Below are 24,055 nucleotides of genomic sequence, written 5' to 3'. Positions count from 1 at the left end.
ACCTTGTGCAATTAAAAAACAAGTTGTCTAATGACAGCCCGCTCGACTTTTCTCAGTGCTTGGCTCTTTAACCAAAAAAATCTAAGTTAAAAAGAGGCATAACTCTGTCAGAATTCAATCAGAGTTATTGGGATTGTTTCTCCTGGTGTAGACTTTGATAGTAAATAACTATTTTAAGTTTCAGGTCAAAAGCTTTGATAGTAACAGAGATATTTGACTTTATCAAAAACTTTAAGCAATGGCAATGCCGACGCCAGGGCGAGTGCAATAGCTCTACTTTTTTTTTTTCGAAAAGTCGAGCTAAAAACAAGAGCTGTTTAATGAAAGCGCGTGCGACTATTTGAAGCCCTTCCAGCTAATATTAACTTAGATACAAAAACTTTAGCAAATTTTCTAAGTTGAAAAAGGGGCATAATTTTTGCTAAAATGTAAGTCAAAGTTATAAAACTTCCCATGAGAGGTCATCCCATAATACCAAAAATGTGTGGCGAATCTGAAAACATTTGGTCAAAAAACCTGCTTACATGCAAACATTTAACTGAAATTCTAAGTTAAAAGGGGGCATAATTTTGACAGAGGTCATCTCATGATGGCAAAGTTTGAAAGCATTTGGCCTTGTCGTTTCTGAAAAACCTGCTTACATGTAAAACTTAAACCTTTTATAATGTGGACGGGGATGCCAATGAAAAGGTGATTATATAAGCTGTGCTATTTGAAAATTTTCAAATAGTCGAGCTAAAAAACTAAATGACCTTAAAAATTAGGACTGTAATAGAGGAAGAAAATAAACAATACCACAAACTAAATGAATACACTAAAACTTATCAATTAACTGAAGTAATTTCCTCACAAATGAGATCACATAAATGGCCAAAATATTTACTGTGGGGGGTTAACACTTGTAAGCAGAACTGTATTAAAGGTCTGTATTTTGACTGAAACCTGTAGAATCTTATTCCAAACTCATGCAACATATTCATTTGTTTTTTGGGTTTTTTTTAAATTTTTTGTTGGGTTTAACGTCACACCGACATAATTATAGGTCATATGGCGACTTTTCAGCTTTGGTGGTGGAGGAAGACCCCAGGTGCCCCTCCATGCATTATTTTCATGAAGAGCGGGCACCTGGGTAGAACCACCGACCTTCCGTAAGCCAGCTGGGTGGCTTACTCACACGGAGAATTCAACGCCCCGAGTGAGGCTCGAACCCATATCGGTGAGAGGGCAAGTGATTTGAAGTCAGCGACCTTAACCACGCGGCAACAGAGGCCCCGCAACACATTCGTGCCCAGTAACAGCTGGGGCAAAACTTAAAGCAACACAAAATGTTTTAAGTCAGAATTTATTATCTGCATATTATATGTCTTGTATATACATTTTATCACAGCTATATCAGATAAACAAAAATGCTGCATTTCAGTTCCCATATCTTCTGTAAACTGCCTCTCTTTCCTCACATACATTATTGCCAGAAACAGATAGCATTTAACTAAGTTATAAACATATTCACTATTAATTTTATATTCTATTTAATATACAAAACATCACAGGGGTATGAAGTTCAATGAAGAATATTCAGTTTAGATCTCTCGAAGAGACCATAAATACTATTTCATAGCATACTAAGTGGATGGAATATGATTATACATAAATTTATTGATAGAGCTTCAAGCGCCTGTGACAACACCTTATTACCACAAAATCAGCCAACCTAATGAATTTTTGTTATAACATCATGTAATAAGTTATGATCAAAACCAGAAGAACAAGGAAGATTATTTTTCATTTCGATGCTGTAAATTCTCATTTCCTAACTTACGAATTTGGAAGCATATATCCTTGGAAAATCAACATTTATAAAAAAAAATCAAATATTTACTAGAGATCAAATCTTTGCTGGTGTTTTCATTCAAACTGGTTTCCATGGTATAATGTTATCAAGTGAAACACACACAAAAGTCTATTTATAACATTAATAGCTCTTCTGTGTTGACAGTTAACAAATATGTAGCAAAAATAAATCCCTTGCAAACATTTTTCATTCTACAGTACATTATGAACATGTGAAAGATCCTTTCTTTTCTGCACTGTATTTATTATATAAGTATTTATAATCAAATCCAGTCTGGGCAAAAGTTGAAAGGAAATCAAAAAAATATCCTTAGAAACAGAAATGTCTAATCTATTCCTTAAAAGTTCAGATAATTGGCCGAGTTTAAAAAGAAGTCCCGAGTTAAACAGCTGCAGCATCCACCGACTGGTAAAATTGTTGACAATTCTCCAAAACATTCCTCCCATATGAACTCTCTCTCACCTAATGGCAACACATCTTAAGGCATTTTAAAGTTGTAAGTTTCATCATAACCTCCCTGGAATCCCACCTGTGACAAGAGTTGTCTCCCCTGTGATATATGATGCATCATCCGAGCTGAGAAATGACACAAGACCTGCAACTTCTGGAGTTTCACCTATCCTGAAATAGAAAATAAGCACATAGTTGTCTCCCTTGTACTACTTTCGGAAATGTTGCGCAGCTGAATTGTCTGATTACTGATAGATTAAAAGTCTTTCATAGCTTTAGAACTAAAGGCTTCTAGTATTTCGATTTTCGCATACTAGGTGACAAAAATTGTTCTTAACTATCATTGTTGGGGTTGACAATAGACTTAATGGTTTCGTTTAAACTTAATTTTGTGATAACAAATCCTAATTGATTGCAAATTAATGTTATATAATGCATGAGATATCTCATTTAATTTAAATTCAATTTGACCTTGGATGATGCTGTATAGTTACAGTGTTTGGTTTTCACTGTTATATCTATATTACACATGATTTTTTATGCTTGAAAATTGCTTTGTATGTAAATATTTTGTATGTAAATATCTAATGTATAGCCGTAAATATGTTATACTCTCCGATATTGGAGGAAGTAAAAGTTACTATTAAATAATAATTTTCTCCAACTCAAAGAAGATTTAATACAGTATAAGTAAAAATAACTGACAAGTTTTATATTAACATGTATATTCGTTTTCTTCTGAATGTACAAAGGAAATATCATTTATCAACCCAGGGATCATCCTAGGTCAAAATTTTAGGGAGAAGTGACTTCTCCCTCCGCAGAATTTAGGGAGAAGTTGAGGAATCTAAGGAGAAGAATCAGCATAGTATTGAGTTTCCTGCCTATATATATCCACTTTCTATGGGTCTAGCTGTAACTTATAAACAGTAATTATTTAAGGAAATTGATTTTTGCATCATCATATTCATGAATTTATAAATAAAGTATAAACTTAGCTATGAAAAAGTCACCTTTAAATTTTTATCCGAAATTTACATGTCCGAAACTCGTAATTTAACAGGTGCACGATCAAAACGCCGTGAAATTTTTCATTCATATTTCGATTCTCGTGCTTTTATAGTGCCTGATTTTTGCATCAACTTGTTCAGATTTATACATTTAATTCATTTATTTATTTTTTTTTTTCGAAAATAATACCAAAGTCATAGGGAATGGCGATCTTTTTACAATATTTTGTACGGCAGTTCTGACGTCCGCGAAATCATTTTTTATCCGCAGTACCCGAGCAATTCATTTACAGGAATTGACCGTAATCATGGTAATTGAAATAAATTTTGAAGTAATCTGTAATAAAATGAAAGAATAATATACAATTGTTGCATAAGATCATGCTCTCGTTAAGTTTATCGGCCTTTTGCACGCCGATTGAAAATTTTCAAAATGGCGGCGGCTTACAATATGGGATATTAACGCTACGATTGGCTGAAGTTTGACAGGCGAGTAGGCGGGGTTGACTATGGATTTATCGATTATTTAATCTAGAATATGCATAAAGTTTTATAACTTTAAGTAAACAGATAATAACTCGCTGAAAAACTCTGCGATTCGGATTTCGCCCGGAGGCGATAATAAGGCGAAGTGGCCGACTTTAAAGTGACGATATCGCTCAAATCGCCTTGTAAGATGATCCCTGCAACCTATGCATTTTTGTTTTTGTTTAACTTCTTGAGACTGAATCTATATTCCAAAATTTGATATACATGTATCACTGACTTTATCATATGGGCCATGCCATGAGAAAACCAACATAGTGGCTTTCCGACCAGCATGGATCCAGACCAGCCTGTGCATCTGCTTAGTCTGGTCAGGATCCATGCTGTTCGCTAACAGTTTCTCCAATTCCAATAGGCTTTAAAGGCGAACAGCATGGATCCTGACCAGACTACGAGGATGCGCAGGCTGGTCTGGATCCATGCTGGTCGCAAAGCCACTTTGTTGGTTTTCTCATGGCATGGCTCAATTATCAAACTTAGATGAAGGTAGTAGCCCCATAATAAAAATTTGTAATTTCAGTGCAATTACACATTCTTTCATTTATTATAACATGATCTTTACCTTAGATTGTGCTAGTACATGGTTCCCTGCAACAAGTAGAGAAAGCCAAATCGCATACAAAAAAGTCTAATCAAATGGCAATTGCTGACTGTTATTTCAGTTCTGCTACCATAATAATGACAGCCCTAATTGCAGGAACTTACCGTTTCATTGGTATCAGCTGTAACATCATATCTTTAACTGCTGGATTCTTCCATAACTGTAAAACAAAAACAGAAAATGAGCCGTGCCATGAGAAAACCAACATAGTGGGTTTGCGACCAGCATGGATCCAGACCAGCCTGCGCATCCGCGCAGTCTGGTCAGGCTCCATGCTGTTCGCTTTTATAATCTATTGGAATTGCAGAAACTGTTAGCGAACAGCATGGATCCTGACCAGACTGCGCGGATGCGCAGGCTGGTCTGGATCCATGCTGGTCGCAAAGCCACTATGTTGATTTTCTCATGGCACGGCTCAAATATACTTGTGTCTAACTCTTGAATTGCTTTAAACTTCAATCTAAGAGATAACAAATATCATACATGTCATCCTAATGCGCATGTAATATTTGATATATAGTAAATGCTAAACTGCTAGTGCTATCTTTAACAGAGATTAATCAGTTAGGCATTTTCAGGGCTTTCAGTAAAGACTGGGTACAGGGATTTCCCCCTGCTTCAGTGGTCTGAGGCACCCACTACTTTTCCTGTAGCACATAAAAGTTCTAAATGGCAGGACCCCTTCACCCCATTATACTTTGCAACTTCCACTTTCTACTTGAGTAATTAAAAACACCCCTGATTTTGCCTGGTATGTCTACAAGCCAGTGTATCCGATATGTTACCCTGCTAACCATACAGAGCCGCAAATTTGTCTTACTTTATAATATGAGCCAAGCCATGAGAAAACAAACATAGTGCTTTTGCGACCAGCATGGATCCAGACCAGCCTGCGCTTCCATGCAGTCTGGTCAGGATTCATGCTGTTCACTTTCAAAGCCTATTGCAATTAGAGAAACTGTTAGTGAACAGCATGGATCCTGACCAGACTGCGCAGATGTGCAGGTTGGTCTGGATCCATGCTGGTCGCAAATGCACTATGTTGGTTTTCTCATGGCGCGGCTCATATGACTGTTGAAGAAGCAAGACAACATTAATATTGCATGAAACAAAAGAAATCTACATTCTAATATGCTTGCTCCTAAATGATGTCACGTCAACGTGCGATGACGTCAATGTTTTTGTTGTGACCAAGAAAGAACGCTACTATATTTTATCTACTGTTTTAGATTAAAGGCACATTAGAATTGAAATAATGTAAAACAAATTTGTGTTTTACCTAAATGAATACACTCAAAATCGGTTATACGTCACAAAAATAATTCACTCAGGCTATGCCCTTGTGAAATTATTCCACGGACGTAATGAAACCTATTTCCGTGTATTAATAACACCGTTTTTCTATACATTATTTCTTAAATATAACATAGACCAACCTGTTCACTAAATTTAGTCTGGATAACACCTGGAGCAACACAGTTCACTCTGATATTCATTGTCGATAACTGAGGTACTAGGGCTTTTGTTAAACCTATTAAAGCTGTCTTGCTCACAGAATATGGTCCTAAAAACTGAAAACATAACAAGAGGGCCATGAAGGCCCTGTATCGCTCACCTGACCTATTGGCCTAAAGATCATTAAGATTAACATTCTGACCAAGTTTTATTAAGATATGGTCATAAATGTGGCCTCTAAAGTGTTAACTAGCTTTTCCTTTGATTTGACCCGGTGACCTAGTTTTTGACCCCACATGACCCAGATTCGAATCTGACCTAAAGATCATCAAGATTAACATTCTGACTAAGTTTCATGATGATACTTTATAAATGTTGCCTCTAGAGTGTTAACAAGCTTTTCCTTTGATTTGATCCAGTGACCTAGTTTTGGACCCCACATGACCCAGATTCAAACTTGACCTAAAGATCATCAAGATTAACATTCTGACCAAGTTTCATGAAGTTACAGTCATAAATGTCGCTTCTATAGTGTTAACAAGCTTTTCCTTTGACTTGACCTGGTGACCTAGTTTTTGATCCCTGATGACCCAATATCGAACTCGTCTAAGCTTTTATTGAGGGTAACATTCTGACCAAGTTTCATTAAGATTGGGCCAAAATTGGGACCTCTAGAGTGTTAGTAAGCTTTACCTTTGATTTGACCTGGTGACCTAGTTTTTAACCCCAGATGACCCAATCTCAAACTTGTCCAAGATTTTATTGAGGGTAACATTCTGACCAAGTTTCATTAAAATTGGGCCAAAATTGTGACCTCTAGAGTGTTAACAAGCTTTTTCTTTGATTTAACCTGATGACCTAGTTTTTGACCCCAGATGACCCAATATCGAAGATTTAATTGACATTAACATTCTGACCAAGTTTCAATAAGATTGGGCCAAAATTGTGACCTCTAGAGTGTTAAAAGTCAAATTGTTGACGACGGACAACGGACGGACGACGGACACAGGGCGATCACTAAAGCTCACCTTTGAGCACTTTGTGCTCAGGTGAGCTAAAAATTAACACACTGATATAGAACAAAAATGGAATTACTGATATTAGTTAAGGCCACTTTCTTTACCATATCCATAAAACTTATGGCAACAAGCAAATACAGTGAATTCATATCCCCTACCAAATCGGTTGTTTAGTGAATGAGGGGACTATATTTTGTAAAATATTTAATTTCCAGATATAAACAATGTATGTACAAAAGGACAGTGCCAAGGTTTGTTGGGTCCTATTTTATACCAAAGCAAAAAGGAAAACTTTGCCCTATAGAGATCTATATTTGTATTAAGTTTAAGGAAGCTCCACCAATGGGTTACTTTATTTTGTGGGAATTTAATTTTAAAAACAAATAAAGGGGACTAACTCTGCAGTTACTGAAGAAATCCTGATGAAAGATGTGCATGCACAACATCCCTACTGTGATCCATATTTTGTTTTAATTTCATGAAAATTCTTCAATGGATTACTTTGTTATGCGGAGATTTATAGACTGTACAACAATTAAAGGGCAATAACTCTGGTTAACAAAGTGATGCTGACAAAATTTGCACATGTGCCATCACCCTATAGTGATCTACATTTGTGTAGTTTCATGTACCCTAGTTAATAATTAATTGAGGTTTGGTGATTCTAGCTTAAATGCTTTTTGAATTATAATCATGTTCATATTTTTATATTTTTAACAAGTCATCCTACAGAACCAGTCTTAAGGCAGTTATGCAAGTTTGGATCATTTTTTTTTCTACAATGTAGAATTTGCTTTAAACAATGATTTTTCAAAAATGTACTAATAATATTCTAATAAAATTTGGCAATTATGAAATTCATGTTGTTTGCTTCTTTTTTTTGCAACACTGATCTGAAAAATTTTGAGGTCATTGTAAGATTTCATAATGGGAGTCAATTAGAAAATTTCAATTCTGATGATATTTCAACAAGCACTAACTTTTTAAAATGTAATTTTTACTAAAATTTTTCACAAATGTAAATAAACATACTGTCTATCATATGGTCAAGTCGAATACAGTCTGTGTGCATATTTTTTTGACTTTACATCATACAATATTAACTAAATTCGTATAAAAGAAGCAGAGTAGTATTTCTACATACCTCCATTGGTGTATAGCCAGCGAAGGAGGAAACAAATACGACAGAACCACCCCTGAAATAATGCAAAAATTCTGATATGCTTATTTCTGTTAAAACACGCTTACGCTAAAATGAGGTCATTTTACGTGCCATGATGTCAATGTTTTTGTTGCGACCAAGAAAGAGTGCTACTATATTTTATCCACTGTTTTAGATTAAGGGCATATTAGAATTGAAATAATGTTGGCAAAATTGTGTTTTACCTAAACTAATACACTCAAAATCGGTTACACGTTGCCAGAATAACTTACTCGGGCTATTCCGCCGGCCTTTAACATCTTTCTGTGCATCAATAACATTAAAACACTGTTTTTCTATACATTATTTCTAAAATTTGATACTGTGAAATCACTTAATTCTGTAGGCTGAAACTAAAATGCAGTTGCAATAATGGTGTTACATGAATATAGTAACTCCCATTTTTAAATAGAAAAAAAAAAGAATTAGATCTGCTTATTGGGATATGATTTTCCCACAAATATCAAGTCTCTCACAGCCAACAGAACAATTCCAAGTGACTTTGTCTTACCTCATCTTGTTACAGGTTTTATTAATTTACCTGTTTATCTTTGTGCAATAAATTTTGAAAAATTTAAGAAAGTGATTTGTTTTTTTTATGAAGAATAAATGTTTTCTCATTTTATCAGTACAACCAGTTATAACCTCTAATTGACAAAATTAAAAATATTTTTTTCAAAATATATCTTAAATACCGATACACATAGAATCTGAACTTGTGAGTTAACTCCCTTTATTAAATCTGTATATATTACTCAATTCAACTAAAAAAAGTAAACATGGAATATGTATGATAAAGTTACCCTCTCTTCTCCATATGAGGAACAATTTCTTTACACAGGAAGAATGAAGCTTTCACATTGGTCTCAAATATCTGAAACAAGACAAAACTGTAATTTACCTCAGCACTCAGCTGGTTCACAAGACTGACCAATGAATCCTCAACTAGACTTAGTAATCTAGTGCATTTCTAACCATGCTAAATATCTACAAGCTTGGTTTCATAAAAACTTGAGGTAACAGTGAGCTTAACATGTGAGAGACCATTTGATAATAAAATAAAACCTCTATGTAAATACCACCATTGGGAGAGCAAGGAAGTGGTCTCCCTTGGGAGAAAAGTAGTATCCCTTGGTAGAGCAAAATTAAGTGGTCTTTAATTGCAGTCAGTCTTTTTTCACAGGTTTATATTCATTGCAAATATTTACACTGAAAACAAAACTGTTTTGGGGCCTCTTTCACAGGTTGTTTTTAGTACAGGTTTGATTGCAGCTGAAAAAAATGACAGGCAAGGGAACAGAGGTGAAGACCCAAGCTGACTTGCAGACACACAAAATCCAGACCATAAACAGACCTGTTTAGTAATACAAACCACTAGATAATGGATAATATATGTCCCCAAGATTGATATATAATAGGGTAATTGTACCTTGACCTGTTGTATTCTTTTCAAGTGGTTTTTGCCAGGCCTGGATTCCACAAGTGTGATCCGGCCTGGCAAAATCCAAGAGAGCAGAATGCTTCCTTGCAGATAAACAGATAAAGGTACTGTTTTAATGACCTTTTTAATATAGAGGTGTTTGCTCTCTAGAGCTGCAGTAACAGAGGTAACACTCACTACGGGTGTACTCACTGTACTGTATTTGTAATATACTCACTTTGTCCCATGCTGACTCTTCTGTCTACAAAAGAAATGAAAAATCATAAATGAGCCGTGCCATGAGAAAACCAACACAGTGGGTTTGCAACCAGCATGGATCCGGACCAGCCTGCGCATCCGCGCAGTCTGGTCAGGATCCATGCTGTTCGCTTTCAAAGACTATTATTATTAGAGAAACCATTAGCGAACAGCATGGATCCTGACCAGACTGCGCAGATGCGCAGGCTGATCTGGATCCATGCTGGTCGCAAACCCACTATGCTGGTTCTCTCATGGCATGGCTCAATTATAATAATAAACATGGAATGCAATAGCTCACATCGATAATGTCTGAAAATGACCAAATTATTGGCTTGAATGATAGCCGAGTAACCTTCTAAATTTAGAGTGTAGATATTACTGTTTTCAAATTCTAACATTAAAGCTGTATGCCTCCAGATTTATGACATTTTGGAAATGCTTTCATTAGTCAGTAAATTGCAATAAGAAGAAGGCATAAAGTGATTATCTATTTTTAAACACTATTTATCTGCAAAATATTCTTATAACTGTTGAAATATGTAGAGGAACCTGAAAAAGTGTTAGTCATGAAATAGAAACTTAATGCAAAAGAGATGGAACTAAACTGCTCTTTCTATCATACATAAAATAGTGTATCCAATGACATTCATTAATTATTTTCAACATTTAATATACACTGCATATCTACTTTCTTTTTCTTTTAATTTTAATCTTCATCTAGATGCATGCCCCTTTAATATTTTTTTACCTTCTAAATTAGAATGAAGTTGGAAACATTTTTGAATTCTATTAAAGTCCTTGATGCTTATGATAAACAAACATAGTTTAGTCCAAATATCCATACACTTGTATATACTTACATCAAGTATTGGTCCAAAGGTTGGATTAGCTGCAGCATTTGACACAAGAATATCTATACCACCGAACTGTGATAATGTCTACAAAATGATAAAATAAACTTTCTATATTTTACATATTTTAGCACCAACAGTATATAAACAGAACCACATAAGATGTATGCACACATCAACATGTAATTCAGAAACATTTGAGTTATCAACATCATTATTACAGTAGAAAGATTGCCGAGTTGTTTATGAAGAATCACTCAGTTGCAGCCTTTTATCAGTGTTGGACCATAATTCTCCAAGAGTCAGGACTGGATGGTACCTTGTGACTATCTGGCTAGTTTTGAGTATAAGCAAATAATTTAAGCATGAATCAAGAAACACATTGCTAAAACCTACTACTCTACCATTCTAAGCTTCAAGGTTTTTGAATGCAATTTCCTCAGATTTCAGAAGAAGTATTAAGAAGTAAAGCCTGATATATATTATATAAACTAACTAGTGCTCCTGAATTCTGTACCATTACTACCCTGTTCACCATATGTATCTGCCAACTTCCCCCATGAATCAGAGGTGGATGACTAATGGTTTCAGACACTATGTCTTTTATCAATCATCATGGAGAACATACACCTCGCCCAGAGTTGGAACACGCAACCCCTCGCTCCGTACTGAGCTAGGTGGAGCATGCCTGACCATATGAAACAAATCTCTTTTCAGGAGATTCCTTTTTTTAAAAACATACTGTTTACATTCATGAAAAACAATAAAGCATAAAAAACTACCTGTTCAATAAGCTTAGATCTATCTTCTGGTTTAGCGACATGACATACGACAGCGGATACATCAAGATTTTCTGACTTTAGTTGTGACACTGTTTTATCTACATTCACCTGTTTTCTACTGCTCACCATTACTTTAGCACCATCTTGTCCTAGTCTACGAGCTATTGCTAATCCAATTCTAAAAACAGAATTTGTGTACTTTTATAGTTTTAGCGGCTATTAAATTATCATATTCATTCATCATCATGTTAAAACTGATGTATTATAATGTGATATTCCCATCTGATATTTGCACGCTTTGCCTTAAATATCTTAATATACAGAGTCTTGAAAACAATTTGTATTCATGCATCATAGACACAATATAAGACTGTTGCCAAGCAATTAATGTCCCCTACTGGAACGAGCATTTATCATACTTGCTGCGCATACACGCCCATATGAACCACATGCATTTTATTTATTGAAATGCAACTGAACAACCTGCATATTCAACAAATAACCCAATTAACCCAACACTTAAAAGTCAGGTTTCATGAAAGGTAACAAATGATCTATCATTACACATCATCGATCCAATTAACTCACATAAAAAGTGGATGCACTGGTCGAGAGGGCTAAGACGCTTTCCTACGGAGGTGAAGGCCCCTGGTTCGAATCCTAATAACTCCCATTGCGGTGTGTCCTCGGGCAAGGCACTTTATCACGACTGCCCCTGGTAAGTCGACCCAGCTGTAAATGGGTACCAGCAAATTGCTGGGGGTAAGGTATAATTGGTTTTAACAGTTCTTACAATAGGGTCACTCAAAAGCTCTACAGAGCTTATGTTAATTGTTTCACAAAGTGACGATAAATAAAATTTACCTTTACCTTTATCATTTGTGATAAAAAATGGATTGACATGGAAAAAAAGGACAAAATAAATTAATTATCTGTCTCTGTACTCGAGGTGATGTTACAGTTTCTTACTGCTTCTTAATAGAATATAACATATCATTATTAAAGGCAGTAACACATTATGGCGAAGACTGCAACATTGCTTTATTTTTTATACACCAAGTTATGAGTCGAAATAAACTGAGTACGAAAAATGGTTTTTAGCTATTATACCCCTCTGTTGAAGCTGTAACAATTGCAACTTTCCCATCAAGTTTTCTATTACTGGCTAGAGTTGACGACATTTTCACAGCTTTCAACAAACTTGAAGTCCGCCGACTAAAGGCTAAACAATTTTTCAGCATTTTTTGGTTCAAAGTGCAGTGTTGAGCACGAATAATTCGTACTTACTTCCGGTATCCTACTGTCAAATGACCAATTTGATTGGATACTATAAATGGACGTTGATGTGGTTTTCTAATAATACTAATGTTTGATTGGTCAAACGGATACGCAATACCTTAAAATAGTAACAGAGAAGTTCCAGCTGTAACGTGCTTTGTTATGAAAATAAAATATGCTGACAGGCTTTGTTTGCTTGTTCAGACGAGGATCGCGGGTCATTAAAGGTCTACCAGGTAGTCCAGATTATTTGCTTTATGTTTTGCAAACTAAGAAGGATTCCAAGAAAACTGGGTTTAAATTCGATTTTGATAAAAAAAATAAAAAAAGAGACAGAAAAATGTTTGCTGAATAATCTCTTTTTTCTTTAAAGTTTAATCACATTTTCTTTGCAGTTGAATCTGATTGTTTAGCATTTTCGAGAACATAGGGTCCTTAGTGTTTTTACCATGCTCACAGTCTGACACAGATACTTGAAACATACTATTTAAATGTTCTATACTGCCAGTATAGGCTATTGTTTTATAACATTAAATTTTAGCGCTCACAGTGACTCAGTTTTTCAGAGTCACACCATAATTATATAACACTGCTAAAGTTTAGTATTGTCTTTAACTTTTATTGATTACCAGGCAAACTTTTAAGATTCCAGTGTTTGAATCATTTGAACAAAGTAGTGAGAAATACAGGTTTATTTGGGAAAAATATGTACATACACGTAACTGCCTCAATGACTGTTAATAATTGTTTTCATTTTTAGCTCATCTGATTTTTTGAAAAAAAAATGATGAGTTATTGTCATCACTTGAGCGGTGTCGGCGTCGGCATTGCCTGGTTAAGTTTTATGTTTAAGTCAGCTTTTCTCCTAAACTATCAAAGCTATTGCTTTGAAACTTAGAACACTTGTTCACCATCATAAGCTGACCCTGTATAGCAAGAAACATAACTCCATCCTGCATTTTGCAAGAATTATTGCCCCTTTTGGACTTAGAAAATCAGTTTACTTGGTTAAGTTTTATGTTTAGGTCAGCTTTTCTCCTAAACTATCAAAGCTATTGCTTTAAAACTTGCAACTCTTGTTCACCATCATAAGCTGACCCTGTACAGCAAGAAACATAACTCCATCCTGCTTTTTGCAAGATTTATGGCCCCTTTTGGACTTAGAAAATATCAGATTTCTTGGTTAAGTTTTATGTTTAGGTCAACTTTTTCTCTTAAACTATCAAAGCTATTGCTTTGAAACTTGCAACACTTGTTCACCATCATAAGCTGACCCTGTACAGCAAGCAACATAACTCCATCTGCTTTTTGCAACAATTATTGCCCCTTTTGGACTTAGAAAATCATTTTCTTGGTTGAGTATTATGTTTAAGTCAATTTTTCTCAAATACTATCAAAGCTATTGCTTTAAAACTTGCAACAGTTTTTCACCATCATAAGCGGACGCTGTACATCAAGAAACATAACTCTATCCTGCTTTTTGCAAGAATGATGGCCCTTTTTAGACTTAGAAAATCATGGGTAGGACAATATTTCTATTATACAAAAAAATCAGATGAGCGTCAGCACCCGCAAGGCGGTGCTCTTGTTAAGATTCTTTGCACATACATGTACAATATAACAATGTAAGTAATTAACACTGTGATACTGTACACATCTGTTTTTCTAGCCTCAAGATCCTAGCAATTTCATTGGTTAAAAGGTTTTCACATGGCAATTCCCTGTATTTCTGTTAAGGATCAGTATACATTTTCATGTTTGGTTAGGCTAAAAAGATTAAGTGTTTGTTATTGACCCTCCACAAAATGCCAGGGATCAGTATGATAATTTTAAAATTAATAGAAGGTAATGCATACTGACCCCACATATTTTTGTTGAGTGTCATTAACAAACACAGTAATTAATATCAAAGAATTTTTTTTATAGCTCTTTGTTAATATTGATTTAAGCTAGCTGTCATTCTATAATTTATAAAGGATATATTTTTTCATATCATTGATATTATATATTTTCAGTAAGACACTTAAGAGTCTCAGCAAATTCCTTTGACCCACCGGTACTAGGTTCCATTATGAAGCATTCATTTACAGTAAGTACATTTTTAAATACAAAAAAAATGATTTGATTTTAAAGTAAAGTATATTGATAAAAAACATTGGAATTTAAAAAATTAAATACTTTTCATATCTCTTAATCATTGTATTAATCAAAATGTAGAAGTTTTTATCAATTTGAAACTGATTTATATTAAATGTCAATTGCAATTTATATATATTAAACTTTATATGTGTTAGTATTTAGTTGTGAATGTTATTTGCTTATCTTTTTGCATATTTTTGTATAAGATTTTTGTCCTTTACTTCAGTCTCAAATTCAGCTTAAATTGACATGCAAAAAAATCAATGTGTTTGATATAGTTAAATTCTTAAAAAGTAAGGTTTAAACTAAAATAATCATAAAAGTAGTCACGCTATTCATGATCTGCATCACATGCAATAAATTTTTATGTATTTAAATCTATCAGCAGTTTTATGTGTATTACTTTTCAGGTATGTGTTGAAGGTAACATAGCCAGTGGAAAGACAAGACTGCTAGAATATTTCAAGAAGTTTTCTCCAATTGTAGAGGTACGAGTTGTGACTTTATACTCAAAAGTGCGATAATCATTTTTAAACCTAAAATTACATCAAGTCAATTTGTGATTGAGAGAACATTTTCAATATCAATCCTCATGAAAGGGATATCCTAGAGTACATTCACGCTGCTTTAAACCAATTTTATCAATATCATGGCTTATTCTATTTGTAATATAAGAAAAAAGCTATTTCTGTCTTACATTATTAGATTTATATGTAAGTATCAGGGCAGAATATAGATAATAATTTAAAAGCTAGCTTTTTAACCTTTTGGAGCATTTTGAAAAATGTCATTGAATTTGACCAAAATTTATGGTGAATGAAAACAAAAATAATTTTTCAATAAATTATTGCGGAAGGTCTTCAACCATACAATTTATTAGATAAATTCACCATTACCAAACATTTTGCTTTAAAGAAAAAAGACACATAGAGGAAAAATCACCTGCAGTGAAACTTTGTAAAAAAAATATTTTATATGTATAAAATGTACCATAACTGGAACATTACATTTCATTACAGGTTTTAGAGGAACCAACAAATAAATGGAGGAATATACAAGGACACAATGCTTTGGTATGAGAAAGATACTGAAATATTACTAGTATTATATTTTATGTTAAACATTAAATACTGAAGTTGAATATGGTATCCATTTTAAATGTAAACAGCTTTGCTATAATAGTGAACATACAAGAGATCACAAGTCATATTTATATAAATTGTTTCATTAACTAAGAAAAAATGTATATTTTTTTGAAATACTGGAATTTACTTTTGATTGGGTCATTTTGGCGTAGGCTTAATTTTGTGATTTCATGGTAAGCAGTCTTATATGTGGTGTTAAAGCCCTGCTTCGCGGCTATTCAAATTCTATTGTGTGTATGCAACCCATGATTACAATAGGTGACAGTTAACGGCCACGCGCCACACTTTAGCATGCAAAACCAAGGTTATTTTATATAAAATTTTATATAAATTAGACTCTATTTTGACAGGCATCACTGTTCATAGTCAGGATTTTCATGCTTTTTCAGTGACAATTTAAGGTTAAAAGGTAGGACTGGAGCAGGTCTTTAAGAATTTGTGTAACTGGACTGTTTGAGTTTTAGGACCTGATTCAGATAAATATTCTAGAATTATTACAAACTCGTTTCAACTCCTTGTTAAGTTACAATGGTACCGGAAACGTCAATAGTTTTCCATACACTGATGCCTGAATTTCATATTGGGTGCATGACGTATTTTAATGTGGGTAGTAACATTTATACGTGTTGATACATATGTAATAAAAACGGTTATTATCTTTGCATCGGGAAATATGCACTCGTTCTTTAACAGAAGAATATTGCGCTCCTAAAGTCGCACAGTATTTCGGCTGCGAAACTCATGCATATTTCCCAATACAAAGCTAATGACCTATAATTATTTAAATTCACAACTGGTATTATTTGCAGATATTAACCATAATGAAATCGACATATTTTCTTGAAAAAGCTAGTTAAAAAATCCTTAGACTTTATTCATTTATCGTTGGTCAGTGAACATAGAGGTAAGTTTTAGAAATGATTAAACCATATGATGATATTGCAGGCAAAGATGTATGAAGATCCAGCAAGATGGGGTGCCATATTTCAGTCTTATTCACAACTCACAATGACTGATCTACACACAAGACCGCATGTAAGACAAAGTTTTATATTTTGGCATTATTCAAACAAAAGCTTTTCTTTTAGTTTTCGTAAAATTCCTTATTGTGAAGTTCTCAGGCTTAACTTTATTTTTGGCAAAATGTATTATGACCTGCATTTTTTCAAACAGATCTTTTGTTTTTGATATAAAAGACAATTTTCCTGTTAGCACTGATTAATATCAGTTTCAAGCTTACGTGAGGAAAAACTTTCTTGCTAAAAGTTATTATTATGTAAAGTTGTATACTAGAGGGTAAACACAAACTGCTTTTTTGCTCCTTAAGAATTGAGTACTGAAGATAAATACTGTGAATTCATTAATATTCGTGGGGGACTAATTTTCATGGATTTCGTGGTTGAGTCAATCCACGAAATTTAATCCCAACGAACAAGTAAAATTCCCATTCATTTTATGTTCAAAAGTTGAAATCCACGAATTCATAACCCCACAAAATTGCCATTTTAACTAAAACCACGAAATTTCATACCCACGAAATTCAATGATTTTACAGTAGCTTAACTGATGAAGAAATCTTTTGTAAGGTTTGGCTGTACATTTAAATGACAAAGAAATTAATGCATTTATTTACACTGCTGTAACATGGATTGTATCATACATTCCCATGTTTAATGGGCATCCCAGATTTGATCCTAAAATTATTAAGTATTTTAATTTACTGTTACAGACATGTCCTGTGAAAATGATGGAAAGGTCATTACATAGTGGAAGATACTGTTTTATAGAAAATCTACACAGAAAGTAAGTTAAAATTTCATTCTGCAATAAGTATTGTACGAATTTTCTATGATATACGTTATGATTTGTTATAAGTGTCTGTATGTCTTAAAAAAATCTACAAAGTATTGTCATTGCCTGATCTTAATTTGTTTGTTTTATGTACATTTCTTGAAAACTGCAAGAGTTAAAGCTTTGAAAATTTGTACACTTGTTTACCATCATTAGTTGAGTATGTTGGTCAAGAACCATTATTCTCTATTTCATTGTTATGATGTATGTTAACTGGTTAAGCTTAACGAAGTTAACAATTAAATGCTACTGTTGTTTTCAGTGAAGTTATGCCTGACCTAGATTATGTTGTGCTCACAGAATGGTTTGAGTGGTTAACAAAGTCACATGATATTAAAGTTGATCTGATTGGTAAGATATTTGTTAGAAATCTTCTGATTGGTAGGAAAAAATGTTGTAAATCTTTTGATTGGTGTTACAGTAGCAATATTTGTAAAAATCATGCTGTTAATGAAGTCATTAGAGTCTCTTAGTGGACATTTAGCGTTAGAACTGCTTACATCATCAGTTATTGTGACCGCTTAAGTAATAAAAATTATATTTCAATTGTCCAGCACACAGAATGTTTAAACATGCATGCATTTATAGTTTAGACAATTGAACTCTTTATTTGATTAAAGCAGCAAATTTAAGATGAGTTAAATGTAATTTATATTTTCAATGATTATATTACAGTCTACCTCAGAACTCGACCAGAAGTTGTTCTAGAGAGAGTGAAAGCCAGACTTAGACCAGAGGAACAATGCATTCCATTGGTAAATTACTTTCTTTTGTTAATTTTTTAGCTCATCTGAGCACTAAGTGCTCTCTCTGTGTCTGGCTTCATCCATCAACAATAATTGTACTGTAAACACTCTACAGGTCTCAGTTATTACCCAGTTGTAATGAACTTTGTCAAAGTGTTTAACAAGTTTCATACTGGGTCATTTTGAGCCAAAAACTAGGCCATTAGGTAGAATAATTAAAGAAAAACTTTGTTAACACATTTCTGCCATGAAACACTGTCAAAAAGTTTGAATTCCATAAACTGGAAGGTAAATTCAAAATTGGTTATATTGGATCAAAACTTTTGCATAAGGTCAAACCATAGAAAGACCTTGTTTACACACCAGAGGCTACATTTTCTAACTGATCTTCATGAAACTTAGTCAGAAAATTTATCTTAATAAGATCTAGACGAGGTTTTGAACTGAGTCATCAAAGGTAAAAAAAATGGGTCAGATGAGCGATACAGGATCTACAACTTCCATTTCCTGCAATCCAGTTCTTACAAAGTAGGAAGTTGCTTGTTTATTTCCACAATTTTACCTCCATCTGCATCATTAAGAAGTGTCTTTTCAGTTCTCTTTGTGCCTGAGTACTATAACCAGGATGGAAATGATGAAGCATGAAATTGTATTTGCATAATCATATCAGTTGGTGCCTGAAACTAAAATTACTGTCAGAACCATATACCAGATTGAGGATATTTTCAACCCATTTCTGTATTGTTGTTTGCAGAAATACCTAGAAGATCTCCATAATTTACATGAAGAGTGGTTGATTAACAAAACGACATTTCAACCTCCAGCACCAGTATTGGTATGTAAATTCTGTTTTTGATTGAATGCGTAAGACTGAATGAGAAGAACTGACTTCACATTGTTTTACCTAACATTTTAACAAGTGTTCTCTCAGATGATTTAAGAAAATCCAGAAAGTATTGTCATTAATTCTCCACTTCTGTTTGTAGGGGATAAGTTGTTCCTTACTTATAGGGAAGAAGCCAGTGCAGCTGAGAAATCCAATGATGACATATTTAAAGGCATATAGCTTTGAAACTTATTTTTTCTTTTTCTAGGTCATTAACCAATCTCACAAGATCAGGTCCCATAACTCTGACATGTATTTTGAGCAAATTATGCACCCTTTTGGATTTACAAAATCCTGGTTGAAGTTTTGCATGCAAGTTACTATCTCAAAGACCAAGGCAAATATTGAATTGAAACTTCACACGTTTCTTCAGAAACTTTTGAACTTAAAAGCTTCCGGTTAAAGTTTTGCATGCAAGTTACAATGTCCAAAACTAATGCAGATACTGGATTGAAACTCTATAGATATTTTAACATTTAGGGTAATATCCCTGCTTCTGGGACAACAATTCAAATAGTTGAGCATTGGCTGTCTTACAGACAGCCCTTGTTTATATGGCATCTGGCATACTAGTACTCGGTTCCACATAATAAACTGGCAGTCAGCATTTCAATGCATATTGATTTCACAATACAAGGTCACATGTATACACAGAAAATGGAGTTAACTGTTAAATCAATGTATTATAACAGAATTTATTTAGTATATGATTTTGGATTAGTTATAAATGTACTAATGGTATGGAGGGTTTAATGTCATGACTGCCTGCACTCAGCAGATATTTAACCAGTCAGAGATGCTATAGGTAGAACTCTTACCAGATATGACTGGGTATTTGGTTAATTTTGATCTTTCAAGTAAGCTTAGATGCATGATGTACAACTCATATTGAAATGAAATAGATTGTGATCAGTGTCTACTGCTAAGCTGTCGTATTTGTTGTCATATTGTATAGTTTCACCTATTAATTTTACAGGTATTGGATGCCAATCAAGATATTCCAAGCATGTATCAAGTATTTGAAGAGGAAAAAGCCAAAATATTATTTGGACTTGCAACCAGTTGATATTCAGTCTGAGGAAATATAGTTCATGCTAAGTATCTGTTGAAATTCCATTGGTGATGACGTAAACAGAGGACGTTGTAAGGAGTTTAGAGATTAGTGCAATATGGGTTAGAGATTAAAACAAGTTTGAAGACCAGTCACAGAATGCAAGCATGCCATTGGTCAGTTTCTTGGTTGTGCTGGCAGTGAGCCAGTCAGATATAAGAGTTTTCAGACTGTGGGATCAATGTGAAATAAAAAGTACAAAATCAGCATTCCAGGAAGAGATTTCATTTATGAATTAATCAGGGCATTGTTAAACTATATCTCAGGTATTATATTCACTGCCTCAGTTTGCCTGATGGGCAAAAACAGTAAAACCTGCCTGATTTGCCACCTGCATTAGGCAGCCATTTGCCAGTCAACTTACTTCCCAGTTTTTCTTTTCTATTTTCAGCTCTTAAGCAAACACCTCAGTGACCTGCCTTAAGTGGCCAGTTTGTGTCACTTTAGCTCAAGTTTGACCGTATACATTGTACAAAAGGGATCAAAATGCTGGACATTTTAAGATCATACAGTGAACATTTATTCCTGTTATATGTTCATACAGTTAACATTCCTGAAATCGTGTGTATGTTTTTACCTATGATACACAAATGTATTTCAAAACTTTAGTTCATAGATAATTATTGTTTAGTAGGATCTTTAGATAAATTATTTACATAAAGTTTTGGTTTGAAGTTTTAAATGTTCATTGTATTGTTTCTTCAAGATGTTTGTCATTGTATAAAACATAAAGCACAGCTGAGATACCCAAATGAGACTATTTTGTTGTGATTTTTCTTAAAGTATACATGTATTTTACCCATGATAATAGTTTGTGTGGAAAATATTTGATTGAAATATTAATTTATTTTTTTTTAAATTTAAGTATAGTTTATCTGATGTGGTTTTATCAACTGTTAACATATACTGCTAAGAACATTTATTACATGAGTACCTATAAATAGTTACAAATCTGTCTACAAATCTGTGCTGGAAACTTTATGTTATCATATTGCCTGATGTATTATCATGGTATCATAACTGGTCCCGATTCTAGTCATAGCTTCTATTCTGTCTAAACAGCTGATCGCATGTATTGACTGAGGCCCGATAGGGATAGCCCAATTCGGAGCTCTTTTTGTAAAGATCTAGTCCCGATGCTAGCATAGGAAATTTACGTCTCTAAAAAGAAATGATGTCATGACGTTTAATAGATGCAAAACAGCTTAGAGTTCCATTTAAGTTTAATTATTTGGAGAGTCTCTTTTTGTATTTTGTATGAAAAAAAAACCCAACTAATTGTAATGTGTTTCCATAGCATGTCAGTAATTAATTTTCAAAGCTTTCTTAAGAAATATAGCATTGATTTCCTGATACCTAAATTTTTTTGGTTGCCAAACGATCTGGAGGCCGGTGCCTTTAATAATGTCAACATAGTCTGCTTCAGACAAATTTTCTGCATATTTGAGAGACTTATCTCAGTAATTCAGTGTCAGAATCTCTTTGTTTTATGTATGTCTTTTTAACGAGAATTGCTGTTACATATAAATTGTGTTTCTTAATGTTAGTAAGGATGATTTTTATGCCAAAATACATTACTGTCATGATTATGATAAATCAAAATTTTTAATGGTTTGCAAAGATTTTGCACTTTGCCATATTTTTTTAACAATATGAATGAATCTCTTGATTATGTTTAACTTAGTAGTTGCAGAAAGAGATATATAAACAATGATTTAGTGAGTTTTCAGGTGGTGTTTATCTATAAAAATCATTTGTTAAAGGCGTAGAAAAACTGTAAGTAAAGGGATAAGATCTGCTGTGAAATTATAGCTTAAATAAAAAAGTATCACTTAAATTTGTGTCTTTTATAACATGACTACTTGTATAAATTGCCAGACCATAGTTTTAGCTATATGACCAGTCTTTATTCAACACAATGTCATGTTTACTGGGCTTAAAATTAAAAAATTGAAAAATATCTCTTTGAAAATTAATTTCTGATGTCATGTAATAAAACACTTACTGAATAGCTTACTGATCAATAGTCTCTTGGACTTCTGGCAATAGTTTTTAGCTCGACTATACAAAGTATTGAGGGCTGTCCTACTTGACGCCGCGTTGGAGTCTTTCCGCGTCTGCACCTTGGTTAAAGTTTTGATGAACTTTCTCTTTATCTCTGTAATAACATGATGGATAGGTTTCAAACTTAAAATATTGTAAAATCATTTAATTTCAAGGGCACGAAATTTCGTGGTTTTGGTCAAAACGGCAATTTCATGGGGATATGATTTCGTGGATTTCAGGTTTTGAACATAAAATGAATGGGAATTTTACTTGTTTGTTGGGATTAAATTTCATGGATTGACTCCACCACGAAATCCACGAAAATTAATCCCCCACGAATATTAATGATTTTACAGTAGTTATTCCTCATCATCACCCACATCATATGGCACAAGGGCCATAACTCTCACACCAATATTTCATGAATTATCCCCATTTTACTTAGAATTTCAGGTTTAAGTTTAGATGCACTTTCACTCTATCTCAGTTATTACTAAATGGATTTGATTCAAACTTTAAACAGATGTTCCACATCATCACCCACATCATATGACACAAGGTCCATAACTCTAGCTGCAATTTTTAATATGAATTATGCCCCCTTTTACTTAGAATTTAAGGTTACTTTTGATGCTTTTTCATTATATCTCTACTATTACAGAGAGGATTTGATTCAAACTTAAAGTAATTGTTCATCATCATCCAGCACATCATTTGACACAAGGACCATAACTATAGCACCAGTATTTCATGAATTATCTTCCCTTTTTACTTAAAATTTCAGGTTAAAGTTTTGGTGCAGTTTCTCTCTATCTCAGTTATTACAAAATGGATTTGATTCAGAATTAAAATAGTTGTTCCACATTATCACCTACATCATATGAAACAAGGTCCATAACTCTGGCACCAATTTTTCATGAATTATGCCCCTTTTTGCTTAGAATTTTATCTTTCTTTATGTGGCACTTTCTTAAAATGTATTTTACCTAGGGTCATGAAACATAATAGGAATATTATTCAGTATTTGAAATTGTGCAATTGGGGTTTTGTTCCATATTTCTGTCAGTCAGACCAGACTTACGACCCTTGATAATGTCAAAAATGAAATTAAAAATATGCAGAAAGGGCATACAATTTTGAGTCCCATGTATCTCAAATTGGACTTGACCTAGAGTCATTAAACATAAGAGGATTGTTATATAGCATGTGAAGTTGTATACCTGGAGTTCTCTTTGGGCTTTCACCCAGCTAGCCCAGAGTAATGGTCATTGACTTAGTGAAAAATGCACATAAAGTGCTTGAATGTGTTGCATACATCTTAAAGATTTTGCACATGGAGTCATAAAATCATGTACAGTGGCAGGAAGTGAGGGTACCTGTGTCTTATAAACACACGTTTCTCCTA

At 33.8% G+C, this 24,055-nt stretch overlaps 2 protein-coding genes across 2 annotated transcripts; one reads left to right on the top strand and one right to left on the bottom strand.

The window, feature by feature from the left end:
• Window positions 1-1,326: 1,326 nt before the first annotated feature.
• LOC123548984 (dehydrogenase/reductase SDR family member 4-like) lies at window positions 1,327-12,735 on the bottom strand. Its single transcript, XM_045336713.2, has 9 exons — window positions 12,559-12,735; window positions 11,449-11,626; window positions 10,676-10,753; window positions 9,793-9,816; window positions 8,938-9,008; window positions 8,078-8,129; window positions 5,896-6,030; window positions 4,564-4,619; window positions 1,327-2,473 (listed from the first exon to the last, which is right to left on the bottom strand). The coding sequence occupies exons 1-9, from the start codon at window positions 12,687-12,689 to the stop codon at window positions 2,359-2,361; spliced, it is 840 nt and encodes a 279-aa protein (XP_045192648.2). The 5' UTR covers window positions 12,690-12,735; the 3' UTR covers window positions 1,327-2,358.
• A 109-nt stretch (window positions 12,736-12,844) lies between these two features.
• Window positions 12,845-22,206, top strand: LOC123548985 (thymidine kinase 2, mitochondrial-like). Its single transcript, XM_045336715.2, has 10 exons — window positions 12,845-12,962; window positions 14,742-14,815; window positions 15,276-15,353; window positions 15,885-15,938; window positions 16,956-17,045; window positions 17,740-17,813; window positions 18,124-18,212; window positions 18,537-18,616; window positions 19,362-19,442; window positions 20,470-22,206. The coding sequence occupies exons 1-10, from the start codon at window positions 12,902-12,904 to the stop codon at window positions 20,557-20,559; spliced, it is 771 nt and encodes a 256-aa protein (XP_045192650.2). The 5' UTR covers window positions 12,845-12,901; the 3' UTR covers window positions 20,560-22,206.
• Window positions 22,207-24,055: the final 1,849 nt, after the last annotated feature.

Source organism: Mercenaria mercenaria, chromosome 6 (assembly GCF_021730395.1).
Source record: "Mercenaria mercenaria strain notata chromosome 6, MADL_Memer_1, whole genome shotgun sequence".
Taxonomy (NCBI): Eukaryota; Metazoa; Mollusca; class Bivalvia; order Venerida; family Veneridae; genus Mercenaria; species Mercenaria mercenaria.
The sequence above is the reverse complement of the archived record's forward strand: the minus strand, read 5'-3'. Positions and strand labels throughout refer to the sequence as shown.

What these genes read in the sequence shown, in the direction of transcription:
- LOC123548984 (XM_045336713.2), bottom strand. Translation starts at nt 12,689, where the DNA reads ATGCTGAAAAATTGTTTAGCCTTTAGTCGGCGGACTTCAAGTTTGTTG. An exon ending in GATCTAAGCTTATTGAACAG is followed by an intron (nt 10,754 to 11,448) that starts GTAGTTTTTTAT and finishes ATCATTTTGTAG; the next exon opens with ACATTATCACAGTTCGGTGG. An exon ending in CCTCATATGGAGAAGAGAGG is followed by an intron (nt 8,130 to 8,937) that starts GTAACTTTATCA and finishes GCATTATTTCAG; the next exon opens with GGGTGGTTCTGTCGTATTTG.
- LOC123548985 (XM_045336715.2), top strand. Translation starts at nt 12,902, where the DNA reads ATGCTGACAGGCTTTGTTTGCTTGTTCAGACGAGGATCGCGGGTCATT. An exon ending in ATCTACACACAAGACCGCAT is followed by an intron (nt 17,046 to 17,739) that starts GTAAGACAAAGT and finishes TTACTGTTACAG; the next exon opens with ACATGTCCTGTGAAAATGAT. An exon ending in AGGAACAATGCATTCCATTG is followed by an intron (nt 18,617 to 19,361) that starts GTAAATTACTTT and finishes TGTTGTTTGCAG; the next exon opens with AAATACCTAGAAGATCTCCA.